Source organism: Ahaetulla prasina, chromosome 5, assembly GCF_028640845.1.
Source record: "Ahaetulla prasina isolate Xishuangbanna chromosome 5, ASM2864084v1, whole genome shotgun sequence".
Classification (NCBI taxonomy): Eukaryota; Metazoa; Chordata; class Lepidosauria; order Squamata; family Colubridae; genus Ahaetulla; species Ahaetulla prasina.
This window is the reverse complement of record NC_080543.1, coordinates 4,310,459-4,325,026: the sequence shown is the minus strand read 5'-3', so window position 1 is coordinate 4,325,026 and position 14,568 is coordinate 4,310,459. Positions and strand designations below refer to the sequence as shown.

The 14,568-nt window shown below is 43.6% G+C and overlaps 1 protein-coding gene across 1 annotated transcript in view; it reads left to right on the top strand.

Annotated features, from left to right (window-relative positions):
• The window catches only part of MYO7A (myosin VIIA), a 139,980-nt gene that overhangs the window by 56,277 nt on the left and 69,135 nt on the right, over positions 1-14,568 (top strand). Inside the window, exons 18-22 of the mRNA XM_058185114.1 lie at positions 1,526-1,620; positions 4,440-4,524; positions 7,718-7,936; positions 11,061-11,168; positions 13,816-14,025. Coding sequence (XP_058041097.1) covers positions 1,526-1,620; positions 4,440-4,524; positions 7,718-7,936; positions 11,061-11,168; positions 13,816-14,025 — 717 coding nt within the window. The remainder of the gene's footprint in view (positions 1-1,525; positions 1,621-4,439; positions 4,525-7,717; positions 7,937-11,060; positions 11,169-13,815; positions 14,026-14,568) is intronic.

Sequence of the window (14,568 nt, the reverse complement as noted above, 5' to 3'; positions counted from 1 at the left end):
CTCCATCATTCTCTTCTCTTCTCTTCTCTCCCCTCCCCTCCCCTCCCCTTCCCTTTCCCTTCCCTTCCCTTCCCTTCTCTTTTCTTCTCCATCCCTCTATTCTGTTCTGTTCTGTTCTGTTCTTCATCCTTCTCTTCTCTTCTCTTCTCTTCTCTTCTCTTCTCTTCTCTTCTCTTCTCTTCCCTTCCCTTCCCTTCCCTTCTCTTCCCTTCCCTTCTCTTTCCTTCCCTTCCCTTCTCTTCTCTTCTCCATCCCTCTATTCTGTTCTGTTCTGTTATGTTCTATTCTTCATCCTTCTCTTCTCTCCTCTTCTCTTCTCTCCTCTCCTCTCCTCTCCTCTCCTCTCCTCTCCTCTCCCACAGTTCAGCTCTGAGCTACAAATATTTTCCTTATCAATGTTGGTATTTGCATATTATGTGCAGTGATTCTTTTTCCTGGACTGCTTGGGAAATTCTGTGGCTGATTCCAAGAACTTAATCCATTCTTGGAATCAAGCACAGAATTCCCCAGGCAGGCCAGGAAAAACAAATGACTGCAAATACAGGTAGTCCTTAACCTACCAGAGTTCATTTAGTGACCGTCTAAAGTTACAAGGGCACTGAGAAAAGCGACTTATGACCATTGTTCACAGTTACAACTGTTACAGCATCCCCCGGTCATGTGATCAAAACTCAGATGCTTGGCAACTGGTTCATACTTATGACGGTCACCGTATCCAGGGGTCACGTGGTCCCCTTTTGCGACCTTCCGACAAAGCAAAGTCCATGGGGAAGCCAGATTCACTTAACAACCGGGTTAATAATTTTAAGAAATGGAGTGATTCACTTAACAAATGTGGCGAGAAATATCGGGGCAAATCTCACTCAACACATTTCTCACTTAGCGACATAAATGTTGGGCTCCATTGTTGTCGTAAGTCGAGGACTACTTGTAATTATGCAGATAGAGATGTTGATGCTTCAGTGAGTCACAGAAATCTCTAGGGTTCAGATCGTCCTCAACTTATAACAGTTCATTTAATGATGGTTTGAAGTAACAACAACACTGAAAAAGGTGACTTATGACGTTTTTTCAGACTTACGACCAGCATCCCCATAATCAAGGGATCAAAATTCAGGCGCTTGGCAACTGACTCGTATTTATGACGGTTGCAATGTCCCGGGGGGGTCACGTGATCGCTATTTGTAACATCCCAGCTGGCTTCCGACAAGCCAACTGGAAGAAATCAGATTCACTTAAGGACCTCATGATTCGTTTAACAACTGCAGCGACTCTCTTAAGAGCTGACAAAAAAAATGGGGCAAAACTCCCTTAACGATTTCCTTGCTGAGCAATGGAAATTTGGGGCTGAGTTGTGGCCGTAAGTTGAGGACTGTCTGAATGGTCTCTCTTTTTCATTCCTCTCTGATTTCGAAATATGAAATTATTTTTTGTGCGTGATGTCTTCAAGCCCTCTCTGCTGCCATTCAGCTAGGATCTAATCCTAATTAACCCATGGCTACCTTTTTTTTTTCACCCCCCCCAGGATCACCATGATATGCTGTTAGAAATTGAACGGGACAAAGCCATTACCGACAAAGTTATCCTTATTCAGAAAGTGGTTCGTGGATTTAAAGACAGGTACCTGGGAAGAGGGCTAATATGTCTTGGTGTAAAATGTATTAATTGTGACCGATGTGGCTAAAGGTTTTGTATTCCCAAGGAAACCTGGCTAAATTTCCTTTCTTTCTATGCGTCATGGATGCGTTAAACACAATTTTAGAAGTTGGGCAAAGCTGCTGACCTTGAAATTTTATTTTAATCTGTGGATTTTGAGGTTTTTAAGAAGAGTTTGAACTTTCTTACGCTTAGGCAAGAAAAGCCAAAAGTACATATGTAGACTGGGAGAAACCAGGCTTAATAGCAGGAACTGAGAGAGGGATCTTGGAGTCTTAGTGGACAACCAGCTAAATATGAGCCATCAGTGAGCAGCGGCATCTAAAAAAGCCAATGCAATCCTAAATTGAATTAACAGAAGGATACGATCAAGATCAAGGGAGGTACTAATACCATTCTGTAAAGCCTTAGTAAGACCACACCTAGAGTACTGCATCCAGTTTTGGTCACCACACTATAAAAAAAGAGGTTGGGACTCTAGAAAGAGTGCAGAGAAGAGCAACCAGGATGATGAGGGGACCGGAGGCTAAAACATACATGAACAGTTGCAGGAACTGGGCCTGGCTGGTCTAGTGAAGAGAAGGACCAGGGGAGACAGGAGAGCATCTTCCAATATTTGAGGGGCTGCCCTAGAGAGGAGGAAGGGGGTCAAGTATTTTCTAAAACACCTGAAGGCCAGGCAAGGAACAATGGATGGAAACTGAACAAGGAGAGTTTCAATCTGGAAATAAGGAAAAAAATTCCTGACAGTGAGAACAATCAACTGATGGAACAGAAGTTGTCTTCGGAAGTTGTGGGAGTTTCATCACTGGAAGATTTCACGAAGAGACTGGAAAGGCATTTGTCAGACATGATGTAGGGTCTCCTGCTTGAGCAGGGGGTTGGACTAGAAGACCTCCAAGGTCCCTTCCAACTCTGTGATTCTGTTACTCAGATAATATTGGGAAACAGGCTGGTCAGACACTTTTCCTATCTCACTACAGAAAAGGGGTAAGAAGTCAAGCAGAATCAGACTTGCAAGATTTCCGTTATTATAACCAATTCAGGACTACAGGTAATCTTTGACTTACAACAGTTCATTTAGTGACTTATGACTATTTTTTACACTTTTACACGACCACTGCACCATCCCCGTGCTCACTTAACATAATAACAGAGTTGGAAGGGACCTTGGAGGTCTTCTAGTCCAACCCCCTGCCCAGGCAGGAAACCCTACACCATTTCAGACAAATGGCTATCCAACATTTTCTTAAAAATTTGATCAAATTTTTGATCAAAATTCAGACACTTGATTCAATTGATTCATGTTTATGACGGTTGTAGCATCCTGGGGTCATGTGATCCCCTTTTCGCGACCTTCCGACAAACCAAATCAATGGGGAAGCCAGGTTCACTTAACAACTGCAAGGGATTCACTTAACAACCGTGGCAAGGAAGGTGGTAAAATAGGGCCAACGTCACATAAAGACTGTTTCGCTTAGCAAGAGAAATGTTGGGCTTTATTGCGGTCGTAATTCGAGGACTACCTGTATTCTGGTTGCTTGAGGCAAAGGGAGCTGTGGGTCATACGTCCTTTCAATACAGCAACGGGGGAAAAAATTCTAATTTTGGTCTGAAGTATGTTTGGAGAGGATTTGGGAGTCTGGGAAGGAAGTCAACTTTGTCCTAATTGAAGTTTCTGATAAGACACTCTTCCTGAATTCAGAAAAACAAAAGTCCACTAAGAAAAAAAATCCAGTTTTGCGGAAGGTGGCTGGACAAATCTCTTTGCTAACGGACAACGGCAGTTAGTTCTAGACTTACGACCGTTCGTTTAGTGACCAAAGTTAAAATGGCACTGAACAAAGCCACCGATGACCGTTTTTCACTCTTATGACCGTTGCACGGTCATGTGATCAAAATTCGGATGCTTGCCAACTGACTCATATTTATGACGGTGTCCCGGGGTCACGTGATTCCCCTTTTGCGACCTTCTGGCCATGGGAAAGCCCAGATTTACTTTACCACCCTGTTACTGACTTAACATCTGCAGCGACTTCACTTAACAACGGTGTCAAGAAAGGTCGCAAAACGGGGCAAGACCCCCCCTTAACAACTGTCTCGCTCAGCCGCAGAAATGTGGGGGCTCCGTTGTGGTCGTAAGTCGAGGACTACCTGGTACTTTGCATACCTAATTTGAAGACACGCCAAAATGACCTTTGAAATGTTGACATTTTAACTCGCTGAATGACTGTATTTTGGGGGCAAGAGTTCATTAACAAGAAGCCGCTTCGGTGAATTTTTTTTCTCTGCGATTGGAATGAGAAGGAAAATTCAAAATTTGCAGGGAGCAAGGAAGGGTGTTTGAAAAAGCCAAGTCGGGGGCTGCAGCTGTGAACTTGAAGCTTTGCACCCTTTTTGTCTGTGCATTGTCCGTGCAACAGGTGTAAAAAGAGACCAGCTTTTGAACATGCAATCGTGGCTAATTTTTAACCACCTTCTTTCTGAATGCTTGTGATCCGAAACCAAACAAACTTTGATTCCGCAATTCACGAATTAACTCTGTTTCTCAAGAACTCTGATGTCAGTGCCTAAGTTTTCATTTTTCCCCTCTTTAAAAGGACAGTCCGCTTATTATTGGATTTTTGGTCTTCTCTGAGCTGGGCAGACGTTTCCTTCCCAGTGTAGGTACCGTCATCCATTCCTGGGGGAGTGAAGCGTTGGTTGCTAAGCAGGAAACGGAGCAGATAAAGACCCTCTCCAAGGATAAATGCATCAAACGGATATTACGATTTTCTTTCCAGATCTCATTTCTTGAAAGTGAGGAATGCAGCACTCATGATTCAACGAAATTGGAGAGGCCACAATTGTCGACGAAACTACGAGGCGGTAAGTATATCTGAATGTTGCCGACACTCTATCCTTGGCCACCTTCGGCTCCTAACGGACGCTTTTTACCGCAAACCGGATAGAATTTGCATCTGGAGCAGGACTCTGCCACTAAGCTATGATCTAACCATGTTGGGTTGCTTCCCCGCATTCCAATTTTGCTTAATGTGGTGGAGTGCGGTTTAGGGCAATGGACTAGAGTGAGTGTAGCAGGGGTGAAATCCAGCAGATTCCTGGAGAACCGGTAGCAGAAATTTTGAGTAGTTCGGAGAACCCGCAAAGACCACCTCTGGCTGGCCCCAGAGTGGGGTGGGAATGGGGATTTTGCAATGTCCTTTCCCCAGAAGTGGGGAGGGAATGGGGATTTTGCAGTACTCCTGCATGCCCACCAAGCCACACCTACCAAACCATTCCACACCCACCAAGACACGCCCACCTGTTGTGTCTGCGCCCCCTGCCAGAAAGTGACTTGGAAAGTGAGGGGGAAGGGCCGTCGGGACTTGCCTCGGGAGCACCGGCTTCCCTGGCTCAGCTCCAGGAGCCAGAAACAGGCCAGGTGGAAGAGATAACGAGGCCTCCATCCCCTGACTCTTTCCCCCCCACTCCAGGCCATGCCTTCAGACCCAGCTGATGGCAATCAGGCCTGGCTGGACCCTAGGTTTTGTAGGCAGGAGAGGCGGGAACAACAGAAGCAGGGGTGGGGCAGGCCTAGGAAGTGCTGAGTCATGGAGCCACACCCCACAGGATATAAAAGCAGCAAGGGCTACTGTGCCTCTTCGTAGCAGGCAAATCAACTGCTTGACTAGAGCTGAAGTACTGTTTGTTAACTCATCAGCATCAAGGAAGATAACAGAGACACTTGGCAGACGCTCGCTAGTTTGCTGCCAGAGCTGATAGTGCCGGCTAATTAAGTCATCGCTCGGACGATGGCGAGGGGGGACAGAACACCACCAAGCTGTACCATGCCCACCAAGCCAGGCCCACAGTACCGGTAGTAAAAAAAATTGAATTTCGCCACTGGATTGTAGCATAATTGAGTGGCGTGGAATGTACTTGAGTGTAATTTAGTCTGGTAGTTTAGTTTAGGGTTCAGTTTAGTTTAGGCCAGGGGTCTGCAAACTTGGCTCTTTTAAGACTTGTGGACTTCAACTCCCAGAGTTCCTTAGCCAGCAAAGCTGGGAGTTGAAGTCCACAAGTCTTAAAAGAGCCAAGTTTGCAGACCCCTGGTTTAGGGGATAGTTGGTCCTTGACTTACAACCATAATGGAGCCCCAAATTTCTGTGGCTAAGCGAGGCATTTGTAAAATGAGCGCTGAAAAAAGAGACTTTATGACCGTTTTTCCACACTTACGACCGCTGCAGCATCCCTGTGATCAAAATTCAACCGCTTGACAACTGACTCGTATTTATGACGGTCGTAGTGTCCCAGGAGGTGGTCATGTGATCCTCTTTTGTGACAGGCAAAGTTAATGGGGAAGCCAGATTCACTTAACCACCGTGTGACTGACTTAACAACGGCAGTGGTTTGCTTAACAACTCTGGCAAGAAAAGTCATTCAATGGGGCCAAACTCGGCAACATAAATGCTGGGCTCCATTGCGGTCGTAAGTTGAGGACTGCCTGTATTTTCTTGCCTTGGCTTTTTTTTGTGTGCACTTTTTCAGGTTCTCCTTGAACCATAAAACAGTTGCCTCCAACCTTAACAACTTTATGATTTATGGACTTCCAACTCCCAGAATTCCTCAGCCAACTATACTATGCTGGCTGTGGAATTCTGGGAGTTGAAGTCCACCAGTCTTAAAGCTGCCAAGATTGGAGACCCCATGTTCTAAGGAAACCTCAGGGCCAGGCCTACCATGAGGCCCTCAGCATGGCTGGCGGAGGAATTCTGGGAGTTGAAGTCCACGAGTCATAAAGTTGTTGAAGTTGATGACCCCTGCTATGCAATCTTTGCTCTTCCTTCATTGGTCATCTGTGCAGATGTAAGGTCCCAGAAGTTTTCCCGAGCCACTGAGAAGCCAAAGAGAGTGTGTGACTCGAGACTTTTATTTTATTTTATTTTATTTATTTTGTCACAACAATATATGTAGGTATCATACAAAAAGATAGGACAGGAACGGTAGGCACATTTGTGCGCTTATGCACGCCCCTTATGGTCCTCTTAGGAATGGGGTGAGGTCACTAGTAGAAAGTTTTTGGTTAAAGCTTTTAGGATTATGGGAAGAGACCACAGAGTCAGGTAAAGTATTCCAAGCACTGATGATTCTGTTACAGAAGTCATATTTTCTGCAATCTAGATTAAAGCGGTTGACATTAAGTTTAAATCTATTGGTTGCTCTTGTATTATTACAATTAAAGCTGAAGTAGTCTTTAACAGGAAGGACATTACAATAGATGATTCTATGAGTTAAACTTAGGTCTTGTCGAAGGCGACGGAGTTCCAAGTTTTCTAAGCCTAGGATTTCAAGTCTGGTGGGATAAGGTATTTTGTTGTTTTCAGAGGAATGGAGAACTCTTCTTGTAAAATATTTCTGGACACGTTCAATTGTATTGATGTCTGAAATGGGTTCCAGACAGGCGAGCTGTATTCAAGAATTGGTCTAGCAAATGTTTTGTATGCTCTGGTTAGTAGTGTGGTGTTTTTGGAAAAGAAGCTACGCAAAATTAGGTTTACAACTCTTAGAGCGTGCAAAAAGAAGCAGATTTTATTTTTGGCCCAAAACAAAATACTGGGTGAAACTATATCCAGAACATACAGATACAATGCATGTGAGGAATAGCCACACCTTGGGGAAGGTATGGCGTGCTTTTAATACCTTCAGAAGACCCAATTCTGGCCCGCTGATCCATGATTTCCTTGTAGCCCGGCATTGGCTGCGCAGCAAGGAACAGGGGAGCTGAGTGCTTAGCAACAGAGGGGCTGGGTGCGTAGCATCACAGGTACCAGGCTCGGAGTTTTACAGAAAAACAAGATAACAGAAAGCGAGATCGCTGATAGGAGCAAATGGCTGAGGCAATTCCACTTTTTAGCAAAGCAATTCTTACAGAAGCAAAACAGCAAGTTATTATTGTGTCCCAGTAATTCTACCTATTCTCCTATTATTATGTCCCTACACAGAGATAACCCAATTTAACATGTTCCCAAATCTGCCTCCCTCCGTTTTGTAATCGGTCCTTCGTGATTCCTGATTCCAGATGAGAATCGGCTTCCTGAGGCTTCAAGCTCTCTACCGTTCCCGCAAACTCCACCGGCAGTACCACATGGCTCGCCAGCGTATCATCGAATTCCAGGCCAGGTGTCGGGGCTTCCTGGTGCGTCGTGCTTTCCGCCATCGCCTTTGGGCGGTCTTCACCATCCAGGCCTACGGACGAGGGATGATTGCCCGGCGGCTGTATAAAAGGCTGAAGGGGGAGGTAAGACTCGCACGCAGAACCCTCAAAGGTCCAACAAGATCCAGAGTGGGAATAATTTCTTGGTTGGAAAGCTGACAAGGAGACTTTTAACACCATCCCACAATGTCTGCCTATCCCAGATCCTAAGGAAGGACTGGGTAGGTGATAAAAATGTCACAACTGGATGGCAAAACTGATGGAGATAGGAGATGACTAAATTTGACTGTTTTGGTCAAAGAAAAGAACACATCTAACTTTGTTTCCACTTGGAAACCATTTCTGGACTTTGTGCTTGAGGTGGGGGAAAAATGGAAACTTTGATTTTGGGCATTGCTGTTTGTTTATTCTTGTCAGTATTAGAATAAGGCATGCTATACGACATGAAAATTAAAAACTTTAAAATAGAATATTAAAAGATGTACAAATTAAACAGATCTTGCCCAGAAACTAAATGGCTAAAACTGACTGTTTTAGTAAAAAAACAAAACAAAGAAACATTAACTTGGAAACCATTTCTGGACTTTGTGCTTGAGGTGGAGACAAAAATGAAACTTTGATTTTGAGATTTGCTGTTTGTTCGTTTGTGTCAGAAGCATCACAATTAAAATAAGGCATGCTATATATGACATAAAAATTGAACTATTAAATGGAAGATTAAAAGAAACATTAAACAGATCTTACCCAGAAACTAGCAACATTAATTGCATTCCGTTGCACTCAGGTGTGCACTGATCTGGAGACAAAGAGCAGGTATACACTTGTGTTGTTGTCTACATGTCACCACAATTGCAAATTGCCACCAGATAGCCCCATTTGTTCAGTGTGGGTTTCGCTGATTAGATACGGTTGTTGTTACAGGCATGGCTAGTATATATTAAGAATAAGAATAAGAATAATTTAATTTCTATACCGCCCTTCTCCCGAAGAACTCAGGGCGGTTTCCAGCCAGGTAAAAACACAATAAAACATACAATATACAGTTAAAAATCCATTTAAAAAACCTATTCAATTTGGCCCATTAGTTAAAATACACGCTAAAACCATAAAAAACCTAATTAAAATTACTAATAGTTTTATGCCAGTCCTGCACGAAAGAATAAGTACGTCTTCAGCTCGCGGCGAAAGGTCCAGAGGTTAGGAAGCTGTCGAAGTCCTGCATTATTATGTAGAAGTAAAAAGTTGAGGCTGTAATGTTATTCTCTTATGCTACTTGCGCTAAAAAGAGTCGGAGGTCAGTTCTTTTCTTTCATTTTTTTCCTATTTATTTGATTCTGGGCAGCCTACATACATTACAATCAAAACTTTCAAAACAACAAAAGCAGAAACAAACTTTACAACAATTTAAAAAATTAAAACGTCAAAGTATGTACAAAAAGGGAATAGAATAGAATAGAATTCTTTATTGGCCAAGTGTGATTGGACACACAAGGAATTTGTCCTCAGTGCATAAGCTCTCAGTATGCATAAAAGAAAAGATACCTTCATCAAGGTACAACACTTACAACACTTAATTATAGTCATAGGGTACAAATAAGCAATCAGGAAACAATCAATATCAGTATGAATTGTAAGGATACCAGCAACAAAATTACAGTCCTACAAGTCATAAGTGGGAGGAGATGAGTGATGGGAACGATGAGAAGATTAATAGCAGTGCAGACTTAGCAAATAGTTTGACAGTGTTGAGGGAATTATTTGTTTAGCAGAGTGATGGCGTTCGGGTAAAAACTGTTCTTGTGTCTAGTTGTTCTGGTCTGCAGTGCTCTATAGCGTCGTTTTGAGGGTAGGAGTTGAAGCAGTTTATCTCCAGGATGTGAGGGGTCCGTAAATATTTTCACGGCCCACTTCTTGACTCGTGCAGTATACAGGTCCTCCATGGAAGGCAGATTGGTAGCCATTGTTTTTTCTGCAGTTCTAATGATCCTCTGAAGTCTGTGTCTGTCTTGTTGGGTTGCAGAACCAACCAACCAAGAGATATCGTTTTGCCCTACACTTTCTCCTCTGTTCTTTTTCCTCCCCTATCTTCCTATTATTTTGATTTTCCTTTGTATTCTATATTCAGAGAAACTATTAAAAATTTGATGGCTGAAGTGACGAAAAGGCCAAATCCAATCTATAAACATTTGGCTGATATGGTGCGACCAACCATAATAATAATAATAATAATAACAACGCTATTTGCACATCTCCAAAATCCATCTCATTTATCCCTAACTTCAACCACTCAACCATTTCATCTACACGCACCCCAGCCAACTTTTTATTTATTTAATTATTTATTTGTCATAACAGCATACATAAGCATAAGCATGAAGCAACTATATAACATATAAGCATATATATGAGTATAAGCATGTAATAACTGTATAAATTGGATATAATGAAAGGAAACAATAGGACAGGAACGGTAGGCACGTTTGTGCTCTTTTATGAACGCCCCTTACAGACCTCTTAGGAATGGGGTGAGGTCTCTGGAACGAACTTCCCCCCGGTTTATGCCAACTGCCTGACCTTCGGACCTTCCGCCGGGAACTGAAAACTTATTTATTTATACAAGCGGGACTGGCCTGACTTTTTAAATTCTAAATTTTAAATTTTAAACTTTTAATGGTAATTTTATTGGGTATTTTTATGGTCAATTGACGGTTTTAATTTGGCCTTTTATTGAATAAGCTTTTTAATGGTTATTTTAATGTGTATATTGGTTGTTTTAAATGAAGGCTGTACACCGCCCTGAGTCCTTCGGGAGAAGGGCGGTATAGAAGTTTGATAAATAAATAAATAAATAAATAAATAAATAGTAGACAGTTTTTGGTTAAAGCTTTGGGGATTTTGGGAAGAGACCACAGAGTCAGGTAGTATGTTCCAAGCATTAACAACTCTGTTACAGAAGTCATATTTTCTGCAATCAAGATTGAAGCGTTTAACATTAAGTTTAAATTTATTGTTTGCTCTTGTATTGTTGTGATTGAAGCTGAAGTAATCTTCAACAGGAAGGACATTGCAATAGATGATTCTATGAGTTAAATTCAGGTCATATCGAAGGCGGCGGAGTTCTAAGTTTTCTAAACCCAAGAAACTTGAGACTGGTTGGTGAAATAAATCCATGGATTGCTTGGTGCCAATATTGTGTTTCTTTCTGTAGTATTACCGACGACTGGAAGCAGAAAAATTACGACTGCTGGAAGAGGAACGGCTGAGGAAGGAAATGAGTGCGAAGAAAGCCAAGGAGGAAGCAGAAAAGAAACATCAAGTAGGTTCATACATTCCAAGGATTGGAAGGGACCTTAGAGGTCATAGAATCATAGACTCCAAGGATTGGAAGGGACCTTGGAGGTCATAGAGTCATAGACTCCAAGCATTGGAAGGGACCTTGGAGGTCATAGAATCATAGACTCCAAGGGTTGGAAGGGACCTTGGAGATCATAGAGTCATAGACTCCAAGGGTTGGAAGGGACCTTAGAGGTCATAGAATCATAGACTCCAAGGATTGGAAGGGACCTTGGAGGTCATAGAGTCATAGACTCCAAGCATTGGAAGGGACCTTGGAGGTCATAGAATCATAGACTCCAAGGGTTGGAAGGGACCTTGGAGGTCATAGAATCATAGACTCCAAGGGTTGGAAGGGACCTTGGAGGTCATAGAATCATAGACTCCAAGGGTTGGAAGGGACCTTGGAGATCATAGAGTCATAGACTCCAAGGGTTGGAAGAGACCTTAGAGGTCATAGAATCATAGACTCCAAGCATTGGAAGGGACCTTGGAGGTCATAGAATCATAGACTCCAAGGGTTGGAAGGGACCTTGGAGATCATAGAGTCATAGACTCCAAGGGTTGGAAGGGACCTTAGAGGTCATAGAATCATAGATTCCAAGGGTTGGAAGGGACCTTAGAGGTCATAGAGTCATAGACTCCAAGGATTGGAAGGGACCTTGGAGGTCATAGAACCATAGATTCCAAGGGTTGGAAGGGACCTTGGAGGTCATAGAATCATGGATTCCTAAGGTTGGAAGGAACTTTGGAGGTCATAGAACCATAGACGTCTAGGGATGGAAGGGACCTTAAAGAACATAGGGCAGGGGTGTCCAAACTTGGCAACTTTTAAGACTTGTGGACTTCAACTCACAGAATTCCTCAGCCAGCTTTGCTGGGAGTTTTAATTTCTGGCAGTTCAACTCTCAGAATTCCCCAGCTCAGCTTTGCTGAGGAATTCTGGGAGTTGAAGTCCACAAGTCTTAAAGTTACCAAGTTTGGACACCCCTAACATAGGGTCATTGATTCTTTGGATTGGAAGGGACCATGGAGAACATAGAGTTATAGACTCCTAGAGTTACTTGAGAGATCATAGAGTCATCGACGCTTAGGATTGGAAGGGACTTCAGAGGTCATAGAATCAGATTCCTAGGGTTGGAAGGGATCTTGGAGGTCATAGAACCATAGACGTCTAAGGGCTGGAAGGGACCTTAAAGAACATAGGGTCATTGATTCCTCAGATTGAAAGGGACCTTGGAGAACATAGAGTCATAGACTTCTAGCGTTAGAGGGACTTGGGAGATCACAGACGGTTAGGATTGGAAGGGACTTCAGAGGTCATAGAATCAGATTCTTAGGGTTGGAAGGGACCTTGAAGGTCATAGAACCATAGACGTCTAAGAGCTGGAAGGGACCTTAAAGAACATAGAGTCATTGATTCCTCAGACTGGAAGGGACCTTGGAGAACATAGAGTCATAGCTCCTAGTGATCTTGGAAGTCATAGAATATTCATAGCTTCCTTGGATTGGAAGGAGTCTTGGAGATCTTCCAGCCGAATCCTTGTCCAGGGTGGGAATCCTCAGTCCATCCCAAACAAATGGTGGTTCAAACTTTGATGACCTTTAGAGGTGGAGCATCCATGACTTCAGAAGATAGGTTCTTCCACCGATTGATGGCTCCCCTTGTTGGGAAGTTCCTCCTTGGTTCAAGTTCATAGCTCTCGCTGCAAAGCTTCCACCCATAGATTCTTGTTGCTATGGAGAATAAACTCCTTCTTCTCCATGACATCCTTACCTTGACCATTTCTATCTCCACTGGCTTTTAAGGTTGATAACAACTCTTTTTTTAAAAAAAGATTCACATACTTGTGAATCTTGGAAGCCTCTGTCATGCCTCTGGTACATGTTCTGGTCCGTCGGCAGAGCTGGCAACAGAGTTAGACAGTGATGAGGCTGAGGTGGGGTCAGGGCCATCGGGGAGTGAGGTGCGGACTCCAGAGCCTCCAGAGGCTGACAGTAGTGAGGCAGAGGAACAGGAGGAGCCTGTTCCTAATGCACATATGAGAAGAGCTGCCAGAAGGCAAGAGCAGCTCAAGCAGAGAGGACAACTCGGGAGTAGGGCCAAGAGATAATTGGCCCCCTCCCATAAGGCTTAAAACAGACCAGCACTGACGTTTCAGCTTTGCCGGAAAACAACATTGGTAGCTGCATCTTCTGCTTCGTCTACGTCTTTGTTTTTGTGGCTTCCGGACGTTTGCCTAATTGGACCAAGGTTTGTGAGATAACTGAGGAATTTGTGTTGGGAGGCATTTGTTTTACTTTGAGTTGAATAAAGTTTTTCCACGGACTAAGTTTATTACTACCAACTTGGGCCTGGGTCACAACAGTACATGACACTGTTTGCTTTCACACATTACATGATCCTTCCCAGCTTCTCATGCTTTAACACCACTGGAAGTTTCTCATTCATCTTGACTGAGGTAGATGTGGCCTGGAACATAGTCAACAGAAGATTAAATAGGCTAGGACAGTGATGGCAAATCCCACCCCTGGGTCTCCTTCTTGGGCAGAGGGCTGGACTAGAAGATCTCCGAGGTCTGTTTTATTCGGTTATTCTGTGAATCTTCCCTCCTTGTCGTTCTTTGTAGTTGCGCCTAGCCCAGCTGGCTCGAGAAGACGCGGAAAGAGAGATCAAAGAGAAAGAGGAAGCCCGTCGGAAGAAGGAACTTCTGCAGAAGATGGAGAAGGCTCGGAACGAACCCGTGAACGATTCGGACATGGTAGACAAAATGTTTGGATTCCTGGGGACAACGGCGTCGTTGCCGGGACAGGAAGGGCAGGCGCCGGACGGCTTTGAGGTAAGCAAGTCTGAGAGATGGTGGAGAGGTTGGGAAAGTGCAGGTCGTCCTCGACTTACAACCATTCGTTTAGTGACCATTTGAAGTTACAACAGTACGGTAAATTTGTGACTTACGACCGTTTTTCACACTGACCAAAATTCAACTGGAGGGTATTTATGACGGTTGCAGCGTCCCAGGATTATGTGATAACCATTTGTAACCTTCACAACTAGCTTCCAACAATGTGGGAAGCCAGTTTCGGTTAATAACGGAATGATTTGCTTAACAACCGTGGCGAGAAAGTTCGTAAAAGCGGGCAAAACTCACTGAACAACAAGTCTTGCTTAGCAGTGGGGATTTGGGGATCACTTACGGCCATGAGTTGAGGACTACCTGTATTTTAATTTGAATTCCTGGCTTTTGCGAGGAGTCGGCCTTAAGTGTCTATGAAGATTCTCATCACAAAAAAGTGCTTTTTTTCAGAAGTCAACTGGACTTTCTTTGTTTTTCCTTGAAGGCGTTTCGCTTCTCATCCAAGAAGCTTCTTCGGTTCCGACTGAA